The 15,613-nt window shown below is 39.4% G+C and overlaps 1 protein-coding gene across 3 annotated transcripts in view; it reads left to right on the forward strand.

The window, feature by feature from the left end:
- The first annotated feature begins 7,970 nt into the window (after positions 1-7,970).
- Positions 7,971-15,613, forward strand: part of Trpc7 (transient receptor potential cation channel subfamily C member 7) — a 140,035-nt gene continuing 132,392 nt past the window's right edge. For all 3 annotated transcript variants that reach the window (XM_008831821.1, XM_008831824.1, XM_008831825.1), the window contains exon 1: positions 7,971-8,183. In XM_008831821.1, coding sequence (XP_008830043.1) covers positions 8,182-8,183 — 2 coding nt within the window. In that variant the 5' untranslated portion in view covers positions 7,971-8,181. The remainder of the gene's footprint in view (positions 8,184-15,613) is intronic.

Genomic DNA, 15,613 nt, shown 5'->3' on the forward strand with positions numbered 1-15,613 from the left:
GTGAGGGGCACTGATACCAATCAGGATCAACTGTTCAAGCTCAAGCAAGATGCTTTTGTGTGTCTCTGAACCTCCCAGTGCTCAGTCACAAACATACTGCTCCCATTTTATGATGATCGTTCCTAGAACCGTCTTATAACAGTGGCTCTTATAAGACCTGTCTCACAGTGGATAATTCTATATGGTTACATAGTTTCTCATAATCAGTTGATTCAATTCTACTAGAGTCCAGTAGCATGGCAGAAGCTGGTTTTTGCAATGTGTATAATAAGCCCAGAACACTAAAGTCCTATTCTGCGATTCGCTTACTAGGACTCAATCGAAACTATGTGTAACACCTTGCCTACCATTGATAACCTCCAACCATTTTTGTTTAATCGGATTATATGACTCACACAGCCAGGCTTGGTTTTGCTGTAGTCGTTTCCTGCTCTGGGCTGCAGTCAGCCTTTTGTGATTTTGTTAAAGCAAAACCCTGAGATGTAAAATTTGTGCCTCCAGAGCCCAAAGAAGACAACCAGTCTTGGTGCTTCTTTCTCTGTATAGAATATTGAAAGAGACAGTAATTTGTCTTTTACTTTGGAGAGAATTTACTGGTATGTCTCACTTTCTGGACTCCTAAGAAGGTTGGTTATGGCAAACACATAAATTTTCTCCCAAGAAAGGTTTTGTACCCTACTCTCTGGAGTACATATATCTTACCAAGACTTCCAACATGCTGACCACCTCTTGCTCGTTTGGCCAATCAACATATTATAATATCATTAGTATGCTAAATCAATGTGATATTCTGTGGTACACTCAGATAATCCAGATCTTATACTCAGTTACAACCTGGGGTAGGAGAGTTAACACAAGCCCATGATCAAAACTATAAATATATATTGTTATTGATTCCACATGAGTACAAATGATATCTGATTGTCTTTTATAATTTAAGATAGGAAATATACTTCCCAAAACAATGGCACCATATCTGAGGCCTATTCATGTATCCAAACAAGAGCTCCCACCTAGCCCAACAGCTGTAATCAAAGGGTTTCCATAGTCTCTGGATATCTCCTGATAGGGGGGCACTGGCTTCAGAGGTGCCAGGCTGGCCAGTTAAAGGAAGAGATCTTGGGGACTATCATCTCTCTGTCCTTTGAATCCTTAAACCATGAATGAATGAAAAATTCACCCATTCATTACACTCCGTCATTTTCCTTCTGCAGGATGCTGTGCAGGTTTTTATGTTACTATCACGGTAGTGGGAGTGTCAGAGCCACTTGTTTTCTTTGCTATGTTTTTAACCCACATGACTAGGACTCAATGTGGAAACTGTACAAAGTGCCAAGAATACCAGACTCACTCACTCGGGCCAATGGACTTGCTGTATGCTTATCTCTGACAAATCTGCATTTATTACTTGATCACCACGTGCCACCATTCTGCCAAGAGGACCATGATAAGGCTTTGGACCTCTGAGCGTTAATTTCAATTCTGTGTCCAAATGTCTGGTAGATTCCTCTCTCTTTTTTTATTCAGTGCAAAGTAACTCAAGTAAATGGCCAGGCGACAGAAGACCCAGAGGTCTGTGAAGTACTAAAGGAATCATTACTATGCAAAGAACCCTTGAGATTTGAGTCACTTCATTAGTTTCAGATCAAAAAACTGGATCAGATGCAGAAAACAAGCAAGAAATAGTGACCTTTTTAAATATATATATATATATATATATATATATAGACTATATTTTAAAGTACTTTTGGGTTCACAATAACACTGAGCAGAAAGTGGAGTTTCCATAGACTCCCTCCATCCATGCAAGCACAGACTCCTCTGTTATCAATAGTATACCCCATAGTGGAACACCTGTCACAGCCAATGATCCTATATTATCATACAAGGTCCACAGTTTACACTGTGGTTTTCTCTACATTCTAATGTTTGACAAACGTATAATGACATTCATACTGAATCGTTTCACAGTTTTATGAACCCTCTTGCCTTCAACCTATTCATCCCTGTGAAAGCACTTGTCTCTTTACTTCCTTCATAGTTTGGCCTTTTCAGAATGTTACACATCTGGAATAACACAATATGTCTCTTTTCTATATTGCCTTCTTTCATTTAGTTACATGCATTTGTGACCTGGAATCCTAAGGTTTACTATAGTACGCAGTCATCCTTAGGAAAACCTTCCTTTTTTTTTTTTTCTGCAATCACAAAACAAAATCTAAGGAGGCTACCTATCTCTTTTGCCTATAGGAAGGCTACATGTTTCTGTGTGTTATACCCCTTTGACTGCCTCTCCAATTTTCTGGTCATTACAATAATTGTAACAATCCTGTTCAGGATGTTTAAGCACTGCTACTGGCCTCTATTGCATCAGGGTTCTGTCAGTCCATCAGATTGCCATCAGTAAGCTGAGTTCTCTAACAGACATTCTAAGGTCAGCCCTTCTCTGCAGTGAACGTGCCCTGCTGAAAGGCTGGGTCATCCTGGTACACCTCCAGCCAAAGTATTTCCTGTGCCTGCCTGGACCTTATTCATAAAAAAATTAATGGGAGGTTGGAGAGATGGCTCAGTGGTTCAGAACATGTACCGCTCTTGCAGAGGACCTGAGTTTGGTTCCCAGGGCCCTATGCAGGTATCTACACTCATATGCCCATACATAGCCCCCCATCCAACACATATACATGCACACATACACATAATTTGAAAATAAAATAAATCTCTTTTAAATTTAATGAATGGTATATGGAGAATGGATATTCTAATAAAAAGTTATGATTCTGGATCGTAAATGCACATTGCTAGCCAAAAAAGATAAACTGGTTCCAGTATCTCTACACTTAAAAGAGTTTTACTCACCTTCCTCCATCTTGTACAAAGGAAATTCTGTCATCTCAACTTTGTACAACATAGACCATTGTTTGGGGGATTTTTCATGTTTCTGGGGATCACTCTAATCGTAACTTCACGCTATGCCCTGGAATCACCACCAAGCTGTTAAATACTATAATTAAAGAGAGCAGTTTGAAGTTAATGAACTCCTCACTATCCAGTTTTTCTTTTAGCCCCCTGAGAATTCCATCCCACATACATTCCCTCCACTCTTTCTGAATGGTCTAGCTCGTTCTTATGGCTCCTTGTGGGGGTGGAGCGGGGATTTCCTTTCCCAGTTGTAGACTCAAATCCTTTTCTACTCTTTTATGTATCTACGGATATTAATATCAACTTGGACTCTGCAGTACAATGTAACTTTAACTACAGGCCTGGTGGGAAGAAGGGGGCGCTATGGGTCAAGGCAAGCACGAGCTACCTTAAAGGATGAGGCCTATAGAACACCTAATATCACCTAATGTGAGATACTAGGTTCTAGCTTTTTATTTTCAGTCCTAAGGAACAAACTCAAGTCTTCAGCACATCAGGCAAGCATTCCATTGAGCTATATCCCCAGCCTGGTGATAGCTCTTAATAAGGATGGGCAGGCTATGCCCTCAAGTCTTAGAATGTTCATCCAGGACTATGGAGTCAAAATCATCAGACTATTTATACAGAGAGCCTCATCCCACCAGACTCCTGGATGCTAACCTTTGCAGAGCTACCTTTGCTAAGCAGGCAGTCATCTGTGAAATTCAGTCACTCTGAACACAGATCCCACGGCTCAGACACTTACTTTCCCTAAAGTAAATAGGCATTTCTCTGTAGCTTTCACATGCAGATTTTAATCCTCAAATATGCACCCTCATCTTTATTTTTCTGTCAGATATCAGTAGTGTTTAACAAAGGCCATCTAATACATTCTGTCTGCCATTATTATTTTTGCTATGTTTCAATTGCATGATACATCTCACTAATTAATGCATATTCTCCCACCAGAACAACCTCCTAATTTACTGAAAATTTCACCCCTGGACCATCACCTTTTTCCATGAGCCATCAGTAATGCCGTTTATAACTAGCAATGGGGGTCCTTACTACCAATTGAATGGCAGTGACCCAGTCTAAACTCCAGTATCCACTTTTCTTATTCTTGGTATCAATGATGCAGATGATACTCTCCAGAAGTTGGTGCTGATATGGAGTTAGGCAAAAATACTCACTAGCCACCAACAATTATGAAAAGAAGAGGAGCAAGCAGGAGTGAGCTGAAGGAGAAATCAAACTATGATAATCTGCCCAGTGTGGCAGAAGCTCTGGAATGAGTGCTTGCAAGGGTGTCCCTAAAATGCCCTATACCTTCCCACCTTGCTAACTCATAAATGTAATCGACCCTTGAAATGGTGTGATGTGACTAGGTTAGCTCTTCACCACCAAACAAACCTTGAAGGATATGAGAGTTGGAAGCCATCCCTGCACACCCCATTTATTGAAAGAAGACTCCTTGTTTACCACAGTGTTGAAAACCTCTTTTCAGGGCAGAATATGAACAAATATTTCATATTATTTTGAGGGAGAAAGGAGACAGTGCTAGTTCTAGTTTGTGAATAAAGTCACATTTTTATTTTATTTTTTTCTTTTTCTTTCTTGGTCTTTTTGAGACAGACTTGCTATGTAAACCAGGCTGGTCCCTCAGAGATCTGTTTGCCTCTGCTTTTTGAGTGCTAGGACTAAAGGCCACCATGCCCAGCAAGTCACAATTTTTCATGACTTGAAAACAGCCTGGAACACAGAATTTTTGCCACACAATGCTCAATCTAGAGATTTTGCTGAATATGTATCTATGGAAAAGAGTCACATCTGTCCAGTAACCAAACAAAACGGCATAGGTAATTTAAGAATGTTCTGAGACAGAAAAAGAGAGAGAATATCCCAAATGATTTGCTGAGATTTATGGAATCAAGGGAAGCAGTGTTGTGTCCAACTGTGACTAACTGGGAGGTTCTTGGGGGCAAAAAGGCAATTCTCTGGGTCAAGAGTGGTTTTGTATTTGTAACAAGCTGCTTAGGTTACTATGGAACATAGAAGTCTGAAAATGTTCACTGTTCAGTTACAGAGCAAGATGCTGAGCAATACGGAAAGGTCTATGCTAAGTCATGTGCAGGCAGTGCTCTAAGCTCTTGTTTGTTTCTTTCTTTCTTTGTTTTTGAGACGGGGTCTCCCTGTAGCCCCAAGTGGCCTGGAACTAGCTATATAGACCAGGCTGGCCTCGATTTCACAGAGGCTGCCTCTGCCTCCCAAGTACCAGGATTCAGTTGACAGAAAGCAAAACTTGAAACTTTAAGAACCTTAGACATCTTTTACTCCAAGAGCCTTCTTGATTTTCACTGCAGAGAGTAAAGACCTAATGACTTCAGTGTTTTGCATATTTAATATCGTATTTCCATATGGGTGTAACATTTTTCAGGTTACAGTTAGTTGCCCATTGAATCAAATGCCTCTGAAAATGGTAAAGCACTATACTTAATAATGAGGACTCAAAAGACTGCATCCTTCACGAGATACTGTCTTATCCCGTCACTGCTGAAGAGTTGTCTGGCCTGATTCTGACCTTTCTTCAATTAATTAACATCTATGAAATAATTAATTCTCCCCTTCCTCTCTCTGTCACCCCTTCCTTGTTTCCATCCCTTCATTGGTAGATATATACATGCCTCTATATGACTTTATTCATAATTGTTACATTTTAATGTGTTTTCTTCAATGAGGTTATTAGGAATAGAAACAAGGGCATGGCTTATGTCAGAATTTCATGCAAAGAAACTTGTGGTTATTTTTTTAAGCAGAACATATCATCCCCATTATTATCAACTGAATGTCCCAACTCAGTGCTCTTGAGAAAGTGTTTTCTAATTAAGGGTGCTTATTCTACACTGATCACTGATCATGATGAGCAGAACTGCAATCACAGGGAGATCTCGGCACCAGAACTAAGCTGCCCACTTTGCAGTTGTGTAAGACATTTCTGTTAGCTTCACATGTATCTTGTTCTACACATCAGTAATGCTACAGAGTTCTTAAACACTAGCATTGTATTCAGATGATTAAACTTGTTTCTGATTCTAAAGAAAAACAAAAATCCCTTATCTTTCAGAACTGTACTTTTTTTAAGAAAAAAGAAATCTTACTTTAAGAAATTTTCTTTTTAAACAGCATTTTACTTAACAAAGCACAGTCATTAATAATAGAAAGCTTTAGTGGAGGTTTATGGATAAAATCAATTGTCATCCATCTCCTTAGAAAATTTTGACTAGAGAACCACCTTGAAAAAAGAGGGGAGAGAGAACATTCAAATGTATCTAGTACTGCCTTAAATGCTAACTCTTTTGGGTGCTTTGAATATATTATCTCAATTATCACCATAATAATTAGTAAAAAAGCATTGTTAGCCCTGTTATTACCTACCATTTGCATACAAAGGGACTGAGATTCAATGAAGATATTACATCCAAGATCACACAATTAGCAAATAAGTTAAAATCCAGGGGTCTCTCTCCATATATCACACAGAGAAAATACTAGTGATATATTAATGAGCCAGTACAATCTGATCTGCATATGAAAACAGAATAGAGGTGTGAAAAATATATTATAAGCCAAACTTTTTAATCTTAAGTATTGCATTGCACATGAGGCAGGTGTTTGTTACAGGGTGTCAATTATTATTAATTCATGAGTTGTTTTCAGAGAATAAGCACATAGATTTATTATTCAGCAACCCAAATAGATCCTGGAAACAGTCACAACTTTTCTTATATAGGCAATATTTCAACTGAGGCTGCTTCTGTCCAGTGATGTCATCAAGATACCCTAGTGTGTAAGAGTTATAGACCACTTGGTAACATACCAGTTGGAGGGAATGGGAACTTTTGGAAAAATGGATTTGTACATTGGGAATTTCCTTCCAAAATATTAAAAGTTAAAAGTAAAACTAATAAAATCTCTTTTACCAACATCAGACTATAGCTAGGCAGTAACCTCCTCTTGATCCTAGGCAATGCTAGAATATCATGAAACAAAGAATCAAGTTAGAAAGCATATCACCCTCAGAAGAGAAAGTGGGGTGTGGCCTTATGGTTAGAAAGAAGACTATTGTCACTGTCACCTCTGGTTTTAGTTCTCTTCTTATCTCCTCTCCTTAACCTTCTGTAAATACGTCCTAACCAACAGGTAGGAAATCAGTTCATTCCTCATTTTTCACTTAAGACCATAAATACTGTTATTAATCCTGCCTTATATAACTGGTGTGTGTGTGTGTATGTGTGTTATGTGGTGTGTATATCTGTATGGTGTGTGCGCATATGTGTGGTGTGTGTGCATGTGTGTGGTAAGTGTATGTGGCATGTGTGCATGTGTGGTATGTAATGTGCATGTGTATACCATGTGTGCATGTGGTGTGTGGTGTGTGTACATGTGGTGTGTGGTGTGTGCGATGTGGTGTGTGTGTATGTGTGTATGTTGTGTGTGGTGTGTGTGTGCATGTGGTGTGTGTGGTGTGTGTGTATGTGTGTATGGTGTATGTGGTGTGTGTGCATGTGGTGTGTATGGTGTGTGGTGTGTGTGCATGTCGTGTGTGTGTGTGCACATCGTGTTTGAGTGATGTGTGGTGTGTGTGTGCATGTGGTATGTGTGGTGTGTGTGCCAGTCGTGTGTGTGTGTGCACGTCGTGTTTGAGTGATGTGTGGTTTGTGTGTGTGGTATGTATGTGGTGTGTGTGTGTGTGCATGTGGTGTGTGTGGTGTGTGAGGTGTGTGTGTGTGTGTGTGTGTGTATGGTGTGCGTGGTGTGTGTGCCAGTGGGGTGTAGGGGAGGAGTTAGTGCATATGTTAAGCACTATTCTGCGAAAAGGGGGCAGGTAGCAATCCTGAGGGGCTGTGGTAGGAAGACAGAGTTGCTCTCTCCCTTTCAAGGCTGCGTCTGGAAGAGGGGTGGGGACTATACCAGCCCATCCTCACGCTGCATGCCAGCCTCATACACGAATGCTTATCTTTCATGATGTCTGGGAAATTTCCCCCAGATTAGGAAAAGGACGGTAAGGCGAGTCTGCTACAAAAGGCGAGTTTTTACCATGGCAGCACAAAGAACAGCAGGGCGCACTTCCACATAATCGCAACTCCACTCTAGAGCGGCTCTATACTTCAGCACCACGGACAGCGGCACCTCCTCCACCGCCACCCATGGGGAGCCAGATTCCCGCGACCCAGCACAGGATTCCGGTCATCTAGAGGGACAAGCCTGCGTATTCCACCCTCAATGTAAGTGACGATGACGGTTCGTTCATATTGATTTTTCCAGTAGAGATCGCTTTCTCCCCGAAATATGAAATTAAACTTTTATTTACTGGCCCTTTCTCCAGCATTGCTTAGATTTTTGGATCTAAATCTGGGTATGAAATTTTTCTTACCTATCGATAGGCAAGATTGGTAGGATTTTTTTTCCTTTCATTGAATGTCTAACTTTACAAGACCATTTAAAAATAGACAACTGAGACTGGTATCCTGCTTCTTTTGTGCTGGAGTAGTATTAGTTTTATTCCTAGAAGACAGTATGTGTTATCTCTCCCTTTTCACTACTGAAAGCTTTTCTGATTTGATTTCAATATAAATATGGAGTTGGGAGGAGGAGGAGGGCTACATTCGAAGAGATTATCACCATTAGAGAACTACAGGTGGTAATAAGAAGCCTATTGTTTTGCTTTTTTATTTCTTGTTAAAATATGATCTTGGCTATATGTCTCCTTTGAGCATTCATTTCAAAATAATAAACATGCTTTTAATAAAAGAAATACAAATCTGGGCAGGGCTTCAGATATAAGCTCTGAAACTAGAGATCACAGAGACTTTCCTTTAAGTCCAAGTTGCAGATTCACTTAGGTATGACTGAGTAGTTATAACTATGATTCTGCTGCCATTAATTGTAATTTAAAGGTTTAATGGATTCAGGGTAGATTTGAAAAAGGCAATACTGATTGACCCTGTCTGGTGGCACTCGATTAATTTTTGCCTTGGACTGCCACCTGCTGGTTGGTCCTATTTCTAAGGAACTGGGTACACTTAATCAGATTTATGAATGAATTCACATTAAATCCAGAATATTCATTATGGATATCGTATAAATCCACTTTCTAATATCTTTCAAACAATGACATTGATTCAATTGTACAGCAACTTGCCAAGGCTATATGTCACAATTCTAATTTCACATCTATTTCCAAAACTACTTGCTCTTCATCTCAGAGATATATAGACCAACCAACTCCTTTAGGCAGTAATTAACCCAGAAAAAAAAAAGCCATAACTACATGGCACCTCATTGTGACTAACTGCAGAATGCATGTGGCATCTTGGATGAGAACCATCAGGAATTGTTGCTTAGCACAGGCAATCAGCCCACCCCACCCCACCTCAGTAACTATTCAGCACATCACTTTTTCCAAGACTATCATTTTACAACGTAAAAGTCTGTCTTTTCCCCAATCACAGATGTTCATTTCAGACTCTTTTATTACAGAGGTAGATGAAACCTCAGAAGATTATACATCCATATTTTATTCCAAGACTAATTTTAACATAACAGTTTGAGCTTGTTACTTTAGCTTTATCTGAAACTGTGTGAAGTATAAGATTCAGACATCCAGTTTCATAACTTGAAAAATCCAAATAGACAAATGAAGAGTTTTAAAAAGAAAAAAAAATCAGCAAAGCAGCAGTTTATTTGGATGGTAATCCATAGGGTAGTTTGTAAATACTGAGAATAACTTCTTCCCTAAATAATGATATTTTGTGAGAAAAAATTACTAATAGAACCATTTAACATTCCAGAATACCAGATGATCTTTTCAATTCTAGATGAAATGGAAAAGCAAACCCACATTAGCAGAATTGCTCGAAGAGTGTATCTTAATAAACTTAATACAGTACAATGAATAGCACAGATATGTTTTGCTTGTTTCTTGTATAATCTGACCACAGAATACATGAACTCATGTATATAATGGAGTAACTAGGTACCCCTTCCCCTTTATTCAATATTCAAATATCACTGTCACTAGCTTAGGTTGAAATCTGAATGCCTTAGAGCTCCAATTATTGCAACACAGTTAATGATATTCAATGATGCTAGAGTGCTTACTAGCCACAAAGTAATTTATGTCAATTATTTCAGCAACATAGAAATAAGTTGCATACCTTTGTAAATTCACAAAATTTCCAGGAGTTTGATAGAGTAAATGTCTCCATTTTCTGTCCAAGTCACTCAAAGGATTTAATATACTCTCTAATATTAGCTGTTCTGTCTACCCAATTATTTAGTGGTGCCAACTGGAAATTTATTTTTCTCTGAAACTCATAACTTATTTTTTAAATTGTCAGTCAGAAACAAGAAATAAAAGTAATAGGATTATTTGACTCCTGTGGTTTTTTTTATTTAAAAAGATGCATATTGATAATAATTAATATGTTTTATCATTTTTTTGGTCTTTTTGAGACAGGGTCTCCCTGTAGCCCCAGCTGTCCTGGAACTCACTATGTAGACCAGGCTGGCCTTGAACTCACAGAGATCCGCCTGCCTCTGCCTCCCGAGTGCTGGGATTAAAGGTGTGCACCACCATGCCCAGCCTGTTTTATCATTTTAAAAAATAAATTATCAATCCAGCTCAAGTGTTTGAGAACTAACTTACCTGACTACATAAAAAACATCACTGGTAGGTGCCAGGTGCATCTACCACATAAAAACATTTCCCTTGCTCTCAAGGATCCTGAGCTCCCATGGGAAAGTTCACAGAGTAAAGAAACTTGGGGCTGGAGAAATGGCTTTGCATTTAAGAACACTGGCTGCTCTTGCAGAGGACCCAGGTTCAGTTCCCAGCACCCTCATTGCAGCTCATAACCATGGGTAACTATGGTTCCAGGGGATCTGGAGCCCTCTTCTGGTCCCTGCAGGCACCAGGCATGCATATAATACATATACATGCATTCAGGCAAAACACTCGCCTATATCAAATAAAAAAAAAAATCCTAAAAAAGAAACTTAGAAAAAAAAATGCAAGAGGAAGATGGATACCAGCCAGATGCAGGAGCTACAAAATCAGACAAAGCACACTCCTAACGGGGTGCACAGTCCGTACATTGAGTGTCAGCAAACATGCTCAATTTATTTGAGCCTCATTTCCTCACCTGTTAAGTGAGAATGGGAATACCACGGAAATGATGTGGCACTTCCACAGAACTTAAAGTGTCAATGTATGCGAAGTACTAGGCATAAAGACTGACATATAAATGTTGATTGCTATGATTGAATAGTCATTTAGGAAAATAGCTAAGCTTATCATATGATAATTTAGAATAGTCATTCATTTCATATAAAGCACTTAGCACAGTATCTGGCATATGGTGAATGTGTAATGTATGTTAACTATCATTATCATGATTATTTGAAACAAAGTTGAGTATATCGATATAGAGTAAAATATGAACCGATATAAATAATTGTGTATTTAAGGGTATCCACATGTAAGACTTTGATCTTTACTGTCTTCAATGTGTCCAGGACATTTGGTGTATATTATTTACTCTTTTGTGAAGAATCCAGAAAGAGATGAGGTTCCTGGGAGCACAGACCACTGGCCTCTTTCCTCATTGTTGCTGTGGGCTAAAACTCAGAACTAATGTATTAAGGAAAGGAGGCGCAGAATAAAGCTGGACTTTCATGAGTGCCTGGTCTGAATTTTGGATTTTGTTTGAGTCTACATCCAGCTGGGGAATGTTCCAGACTGAATTGATTTCAGGCTTGGATAATTTCCACAGAGAACTTTGATACATGTAGCAATTTTAGAAAAAAGACAAATACCTCAAAAAAAAGACGTTTTAAGTGACCTTTTCTTCACTGGTAACTAACTACAACCCTAACTCCAAATTCACGCACATTTGCAGCTGGACTTAAGGTACAAGATCCCCACTCTCACGGCTTACTCACATCTGGCTTCCTTCACACTAGCTGATGCATCAGTAAGAGCAGCTTGATAAAAATAGCATCTGAGGGATCCAGAGGGAGTTTAATAATCACTCCTCCTCTCAAACATGGTTTTGTTTCCACTGGAACTCTTCTTCTCAATGATACTAAATGTCAATGTATGCATTTCTGGAAATTGAGGTGTTTGATGAGTTTGATCACTCTATCTCAACAATATATTCAGACAAAAGCTATCTATATTCAAAGTTCATTTTTTTGGTCTTTTTGAGACAGGGTCTCCCTGTAGCCCCAGCTGACCTAGAACTTAAACTTCATTTTTAAGAAAAATATTCAAGTAAGGGCAATCAGATGCCAATTACATGTTGGCATCCTTTCACCCATTGGCCTTAAAACTGGAATCAGGTCTAGCAGGACAAGACATTGGGTTCCTGAGTGTGGAATCTGACCAGCTGTGTGCCAAATGATGTGTTATCTTTGGTGGCTTCTTTTCAACCCATGTGATATACATGTACCAAGCCATAGATATTTGTAGTAGCAAGATTAAATGACAAAAAAATAGCTAAAGATATTCCTAAGTATACAGATGTTGAAATGGGTATCACTAGGAGAGTACCAGGATAAGAAAGGTCAGAACTGACAAGCAGACCACAGTGAGCTGAAATATCCTGTGTCAGTATCTGAGTCAATTCAGGGTCTGCCGTGAAGCCCTCAGGTTGGAAGCAATCGCACTGAGCAGCACATGCCATTATACGCTGCTACATATATGTACATGGCTTGACACCTCATAAAGTTACATTTTTAATGACAAATCTACTAGAAAAGGAGCAGAACTGATCATTTTTGAACATGCAAATGTATCTCAAAGCTGATACTTTCAAAGGCTGTGAAAGATAGGCTTGTTTATTTCATCTTACATCTGCTTTCAAGGTCATTCAGAAAAATGCATGACAACTGGTGAAGACAATTTCCCTTCTGACAAGCCCTAGCCATGCACACAGACAAAGACACACAGAAATGCACATGCACACACATGGAGAAAGACACACACAGACACACACTGGGAACATACAGAGACATACCCATACACACACACACACAGACAAAAACACAGTTACACACTCAGACACACACAACACACAGAGACCCAGACATACACAGACAGTCACAGATAGACACACACAGACACAGACACACACACACACACACACACACATATATACACAGAACATACAGAGATACACATATATACAGAGACACATACATATACATACATACCAGAGAGAGACAGAAAAGAGAGACACGTACAAACACACAGAGAGATGCACACAAAGGCACACATATATCTACAGAGACACACACATACACACTTTATAATTACACAGAAATATCACATGATACCTTTTTGGGCCCTAAGATTTAGACTTTTCATTTCACCTATGTCAGTTTCCTCATCTAGAAGATGAGAATGTTGTTAATACCTTGATTCTTTTAGTTTTTGTTTTTATTTTGGTAATGGGGAAACTAACAAATGATGTTTGAAGATTTTTTTAAGCTTTGGACTTCAGTGCCTATAATAGCCATATAGACTTTGAATTTAGATTGGGTACTTGAGTTCTCCCTGTGAAAAGTTTCTCTGCTCTGACTTGGTTCAGTGGTTACCATATTTCCTTTTAATTTATTCCTCAAGGCTTCTTGCTGTGTAATAGCTGGGTGACCTTGACCTTGTAGTATGAACTATTATCCCTCGTGAACAGACCTCTAGCAGAAAGGTGACATGGACTCTCACTGTAGAGTCTGCTTCTCTGAGGATAGCTGCTGTTTCGTATCTGACACACAGCTCACATGCCCTGCTTTTTCCTGGCTTGAGTTGTGATGATTATGTCCAGAAAAAGTCTCCTGAGAGAGCAGAAACCTATCCTAGGACAAGTTGAGTAATTCTAAGAGGACATTTCTTCTGTGGGTTGTTTCTACCTGTGTGTGTGCAGAAAAGACAGACCTTCGAAACTAAGCTCATTCATCCCCTAGAACAAGGCCCCCTGGGGAGACAAGGAGGTGGTACTTCTTTCCCCCCTTCTGAAAAGCGTATACCAATAAACACCTGCATGCTACCCATAACTCCCTTTTGTGATCCTCACCTAGGATCTGCCTTTGGCATGAAGAAGCAGCCTCCCTCCCTGAAATGACAGCATATGAGAAGAAATGGTCTCAGAAGGAGCTCATAAACTTGAATCCTGACAATCTGCCCCCAGTAATCTTTCATCAAAGGCTCTTTAGAAAAGTGGGTAACAGTTGAGATTCTTTTCCTAAAGCATGCAGAGCTCACTATCAGGATTTATCACCCACAGCTGCCTTTGAAGAGGGTCGCCCATAATTATTTCTTTAAATTTGTGCAGATGAAGAAGTTGTTCAACTGGGTAGTATAGCAGCTTTTCCCAAGAGAAGTGTGACTCAGCTCCAGGCAGAATTAGAGTACCCAGCTCTGACCTCCAGTCTTTGTTTTATAGTAGAGATAGGCCCCCACTCACACTAAATCAAAAGGGTCTGGAACAGGTCAAAAGGTTAAATGAGCAGAAAAATAATGGAGCTCAAAATTCAAAAGTTCACAAGACTAATTGTCACTTATTTTTAACTGCAAAACACTAGATTTCATTTAAAAGACTTGCTGTGTTAATTACTTTCACTTAAGTGAAATACTTTGTTGGCTTAAGTGAAATACTGCCAATTCTCTGTGCTGGAGACATCATTAGTACTAGGAAGACAATCTCTAGGACCATGGAAAATAGTTAAAGCAAATCTCTAAGTACTTAACCTTTATTTTTAATATTCTATTTATTATTTTTATTTTATATGTATGAGTGTATTGCCTGCATGTAAGTGCACCCATGCTGTGTAGTACCCATGGAGGTCAGAAGAGGACATCAGGTTCCTCTGGAACTGGCGTTACAGATAGTTGTTAGCTGCCATGTGGGTGCTGGGAATCGAACCTAGCTCCTCTGCAAGAGCAGCCAGTGCTCTTAACCACTGAGCCATCTCTCCAGTCCCAACCTTTATTTTTTAATTAATTTATTTTTATTTTATGTGTATGAGTGCTTTGCCTGCATATGTATAAGTGCATCACATGCATGCAACGCCTGCAGAGGCCAGAAGAAGGCATCTAATGCCTTGGAACTAGAGTTACAGACAGTTGTTGGTCACCATGTAGTTGCTAGAACCCAAACCCGGTCCTCTGCAAGAGCAGATAGTACTCTTAACCACTGAGCCTTCTCTCCAGCCCTTTAATCTTTAAAACAGATACTCCACCCTAATATCACTTAGATAATATGAATAAGAGTAGAAAAGGGAAAATCCAGCACAAGTGGAGAATCAGAAACATTTAAGATGTTGAAGCTCATGGAGGCTTTCAGGGACCACTGGTCTAGCCTCTCTATTGTATAGCTCTTATCTGGGAACTATAAACCAGGTACCTGTTCAAGGTCTCAAAGCTAGCTAGAGATGAAGTGCTGTGATTTTAGCTATCTCTCTAGTTTGTCATTTTAAAACTTTGGCAAGGACTAGCAAGATGGCTCAGTGGTTACGCACTTACTGCCAAACCTGACTTGAACTTAATTCCTGGAACCCACGTGGTGGATGAGAGAACCCACTCCTGAAAGTTGTCCTCTGACTTCCACATGGTTCCTGTGGCACACATGAGCACTCACACATAATAAATAAGTAC

Source organism: Nannospalax galili, unplaced genomic scaffold, assembly GCF_000622305.1.
Source record: "Nannospalax galili isolate Female #2095 unplaced genomic scaffold, S.galili_v1.0 scaffold735, whole genome shotgun sequence".
Lineage (NCBI taxonomy): Eukaryota > Metazoa > Chordata > Mammalia > Rodentia > Spalacidae > Nannospalax > Nannospalax galili.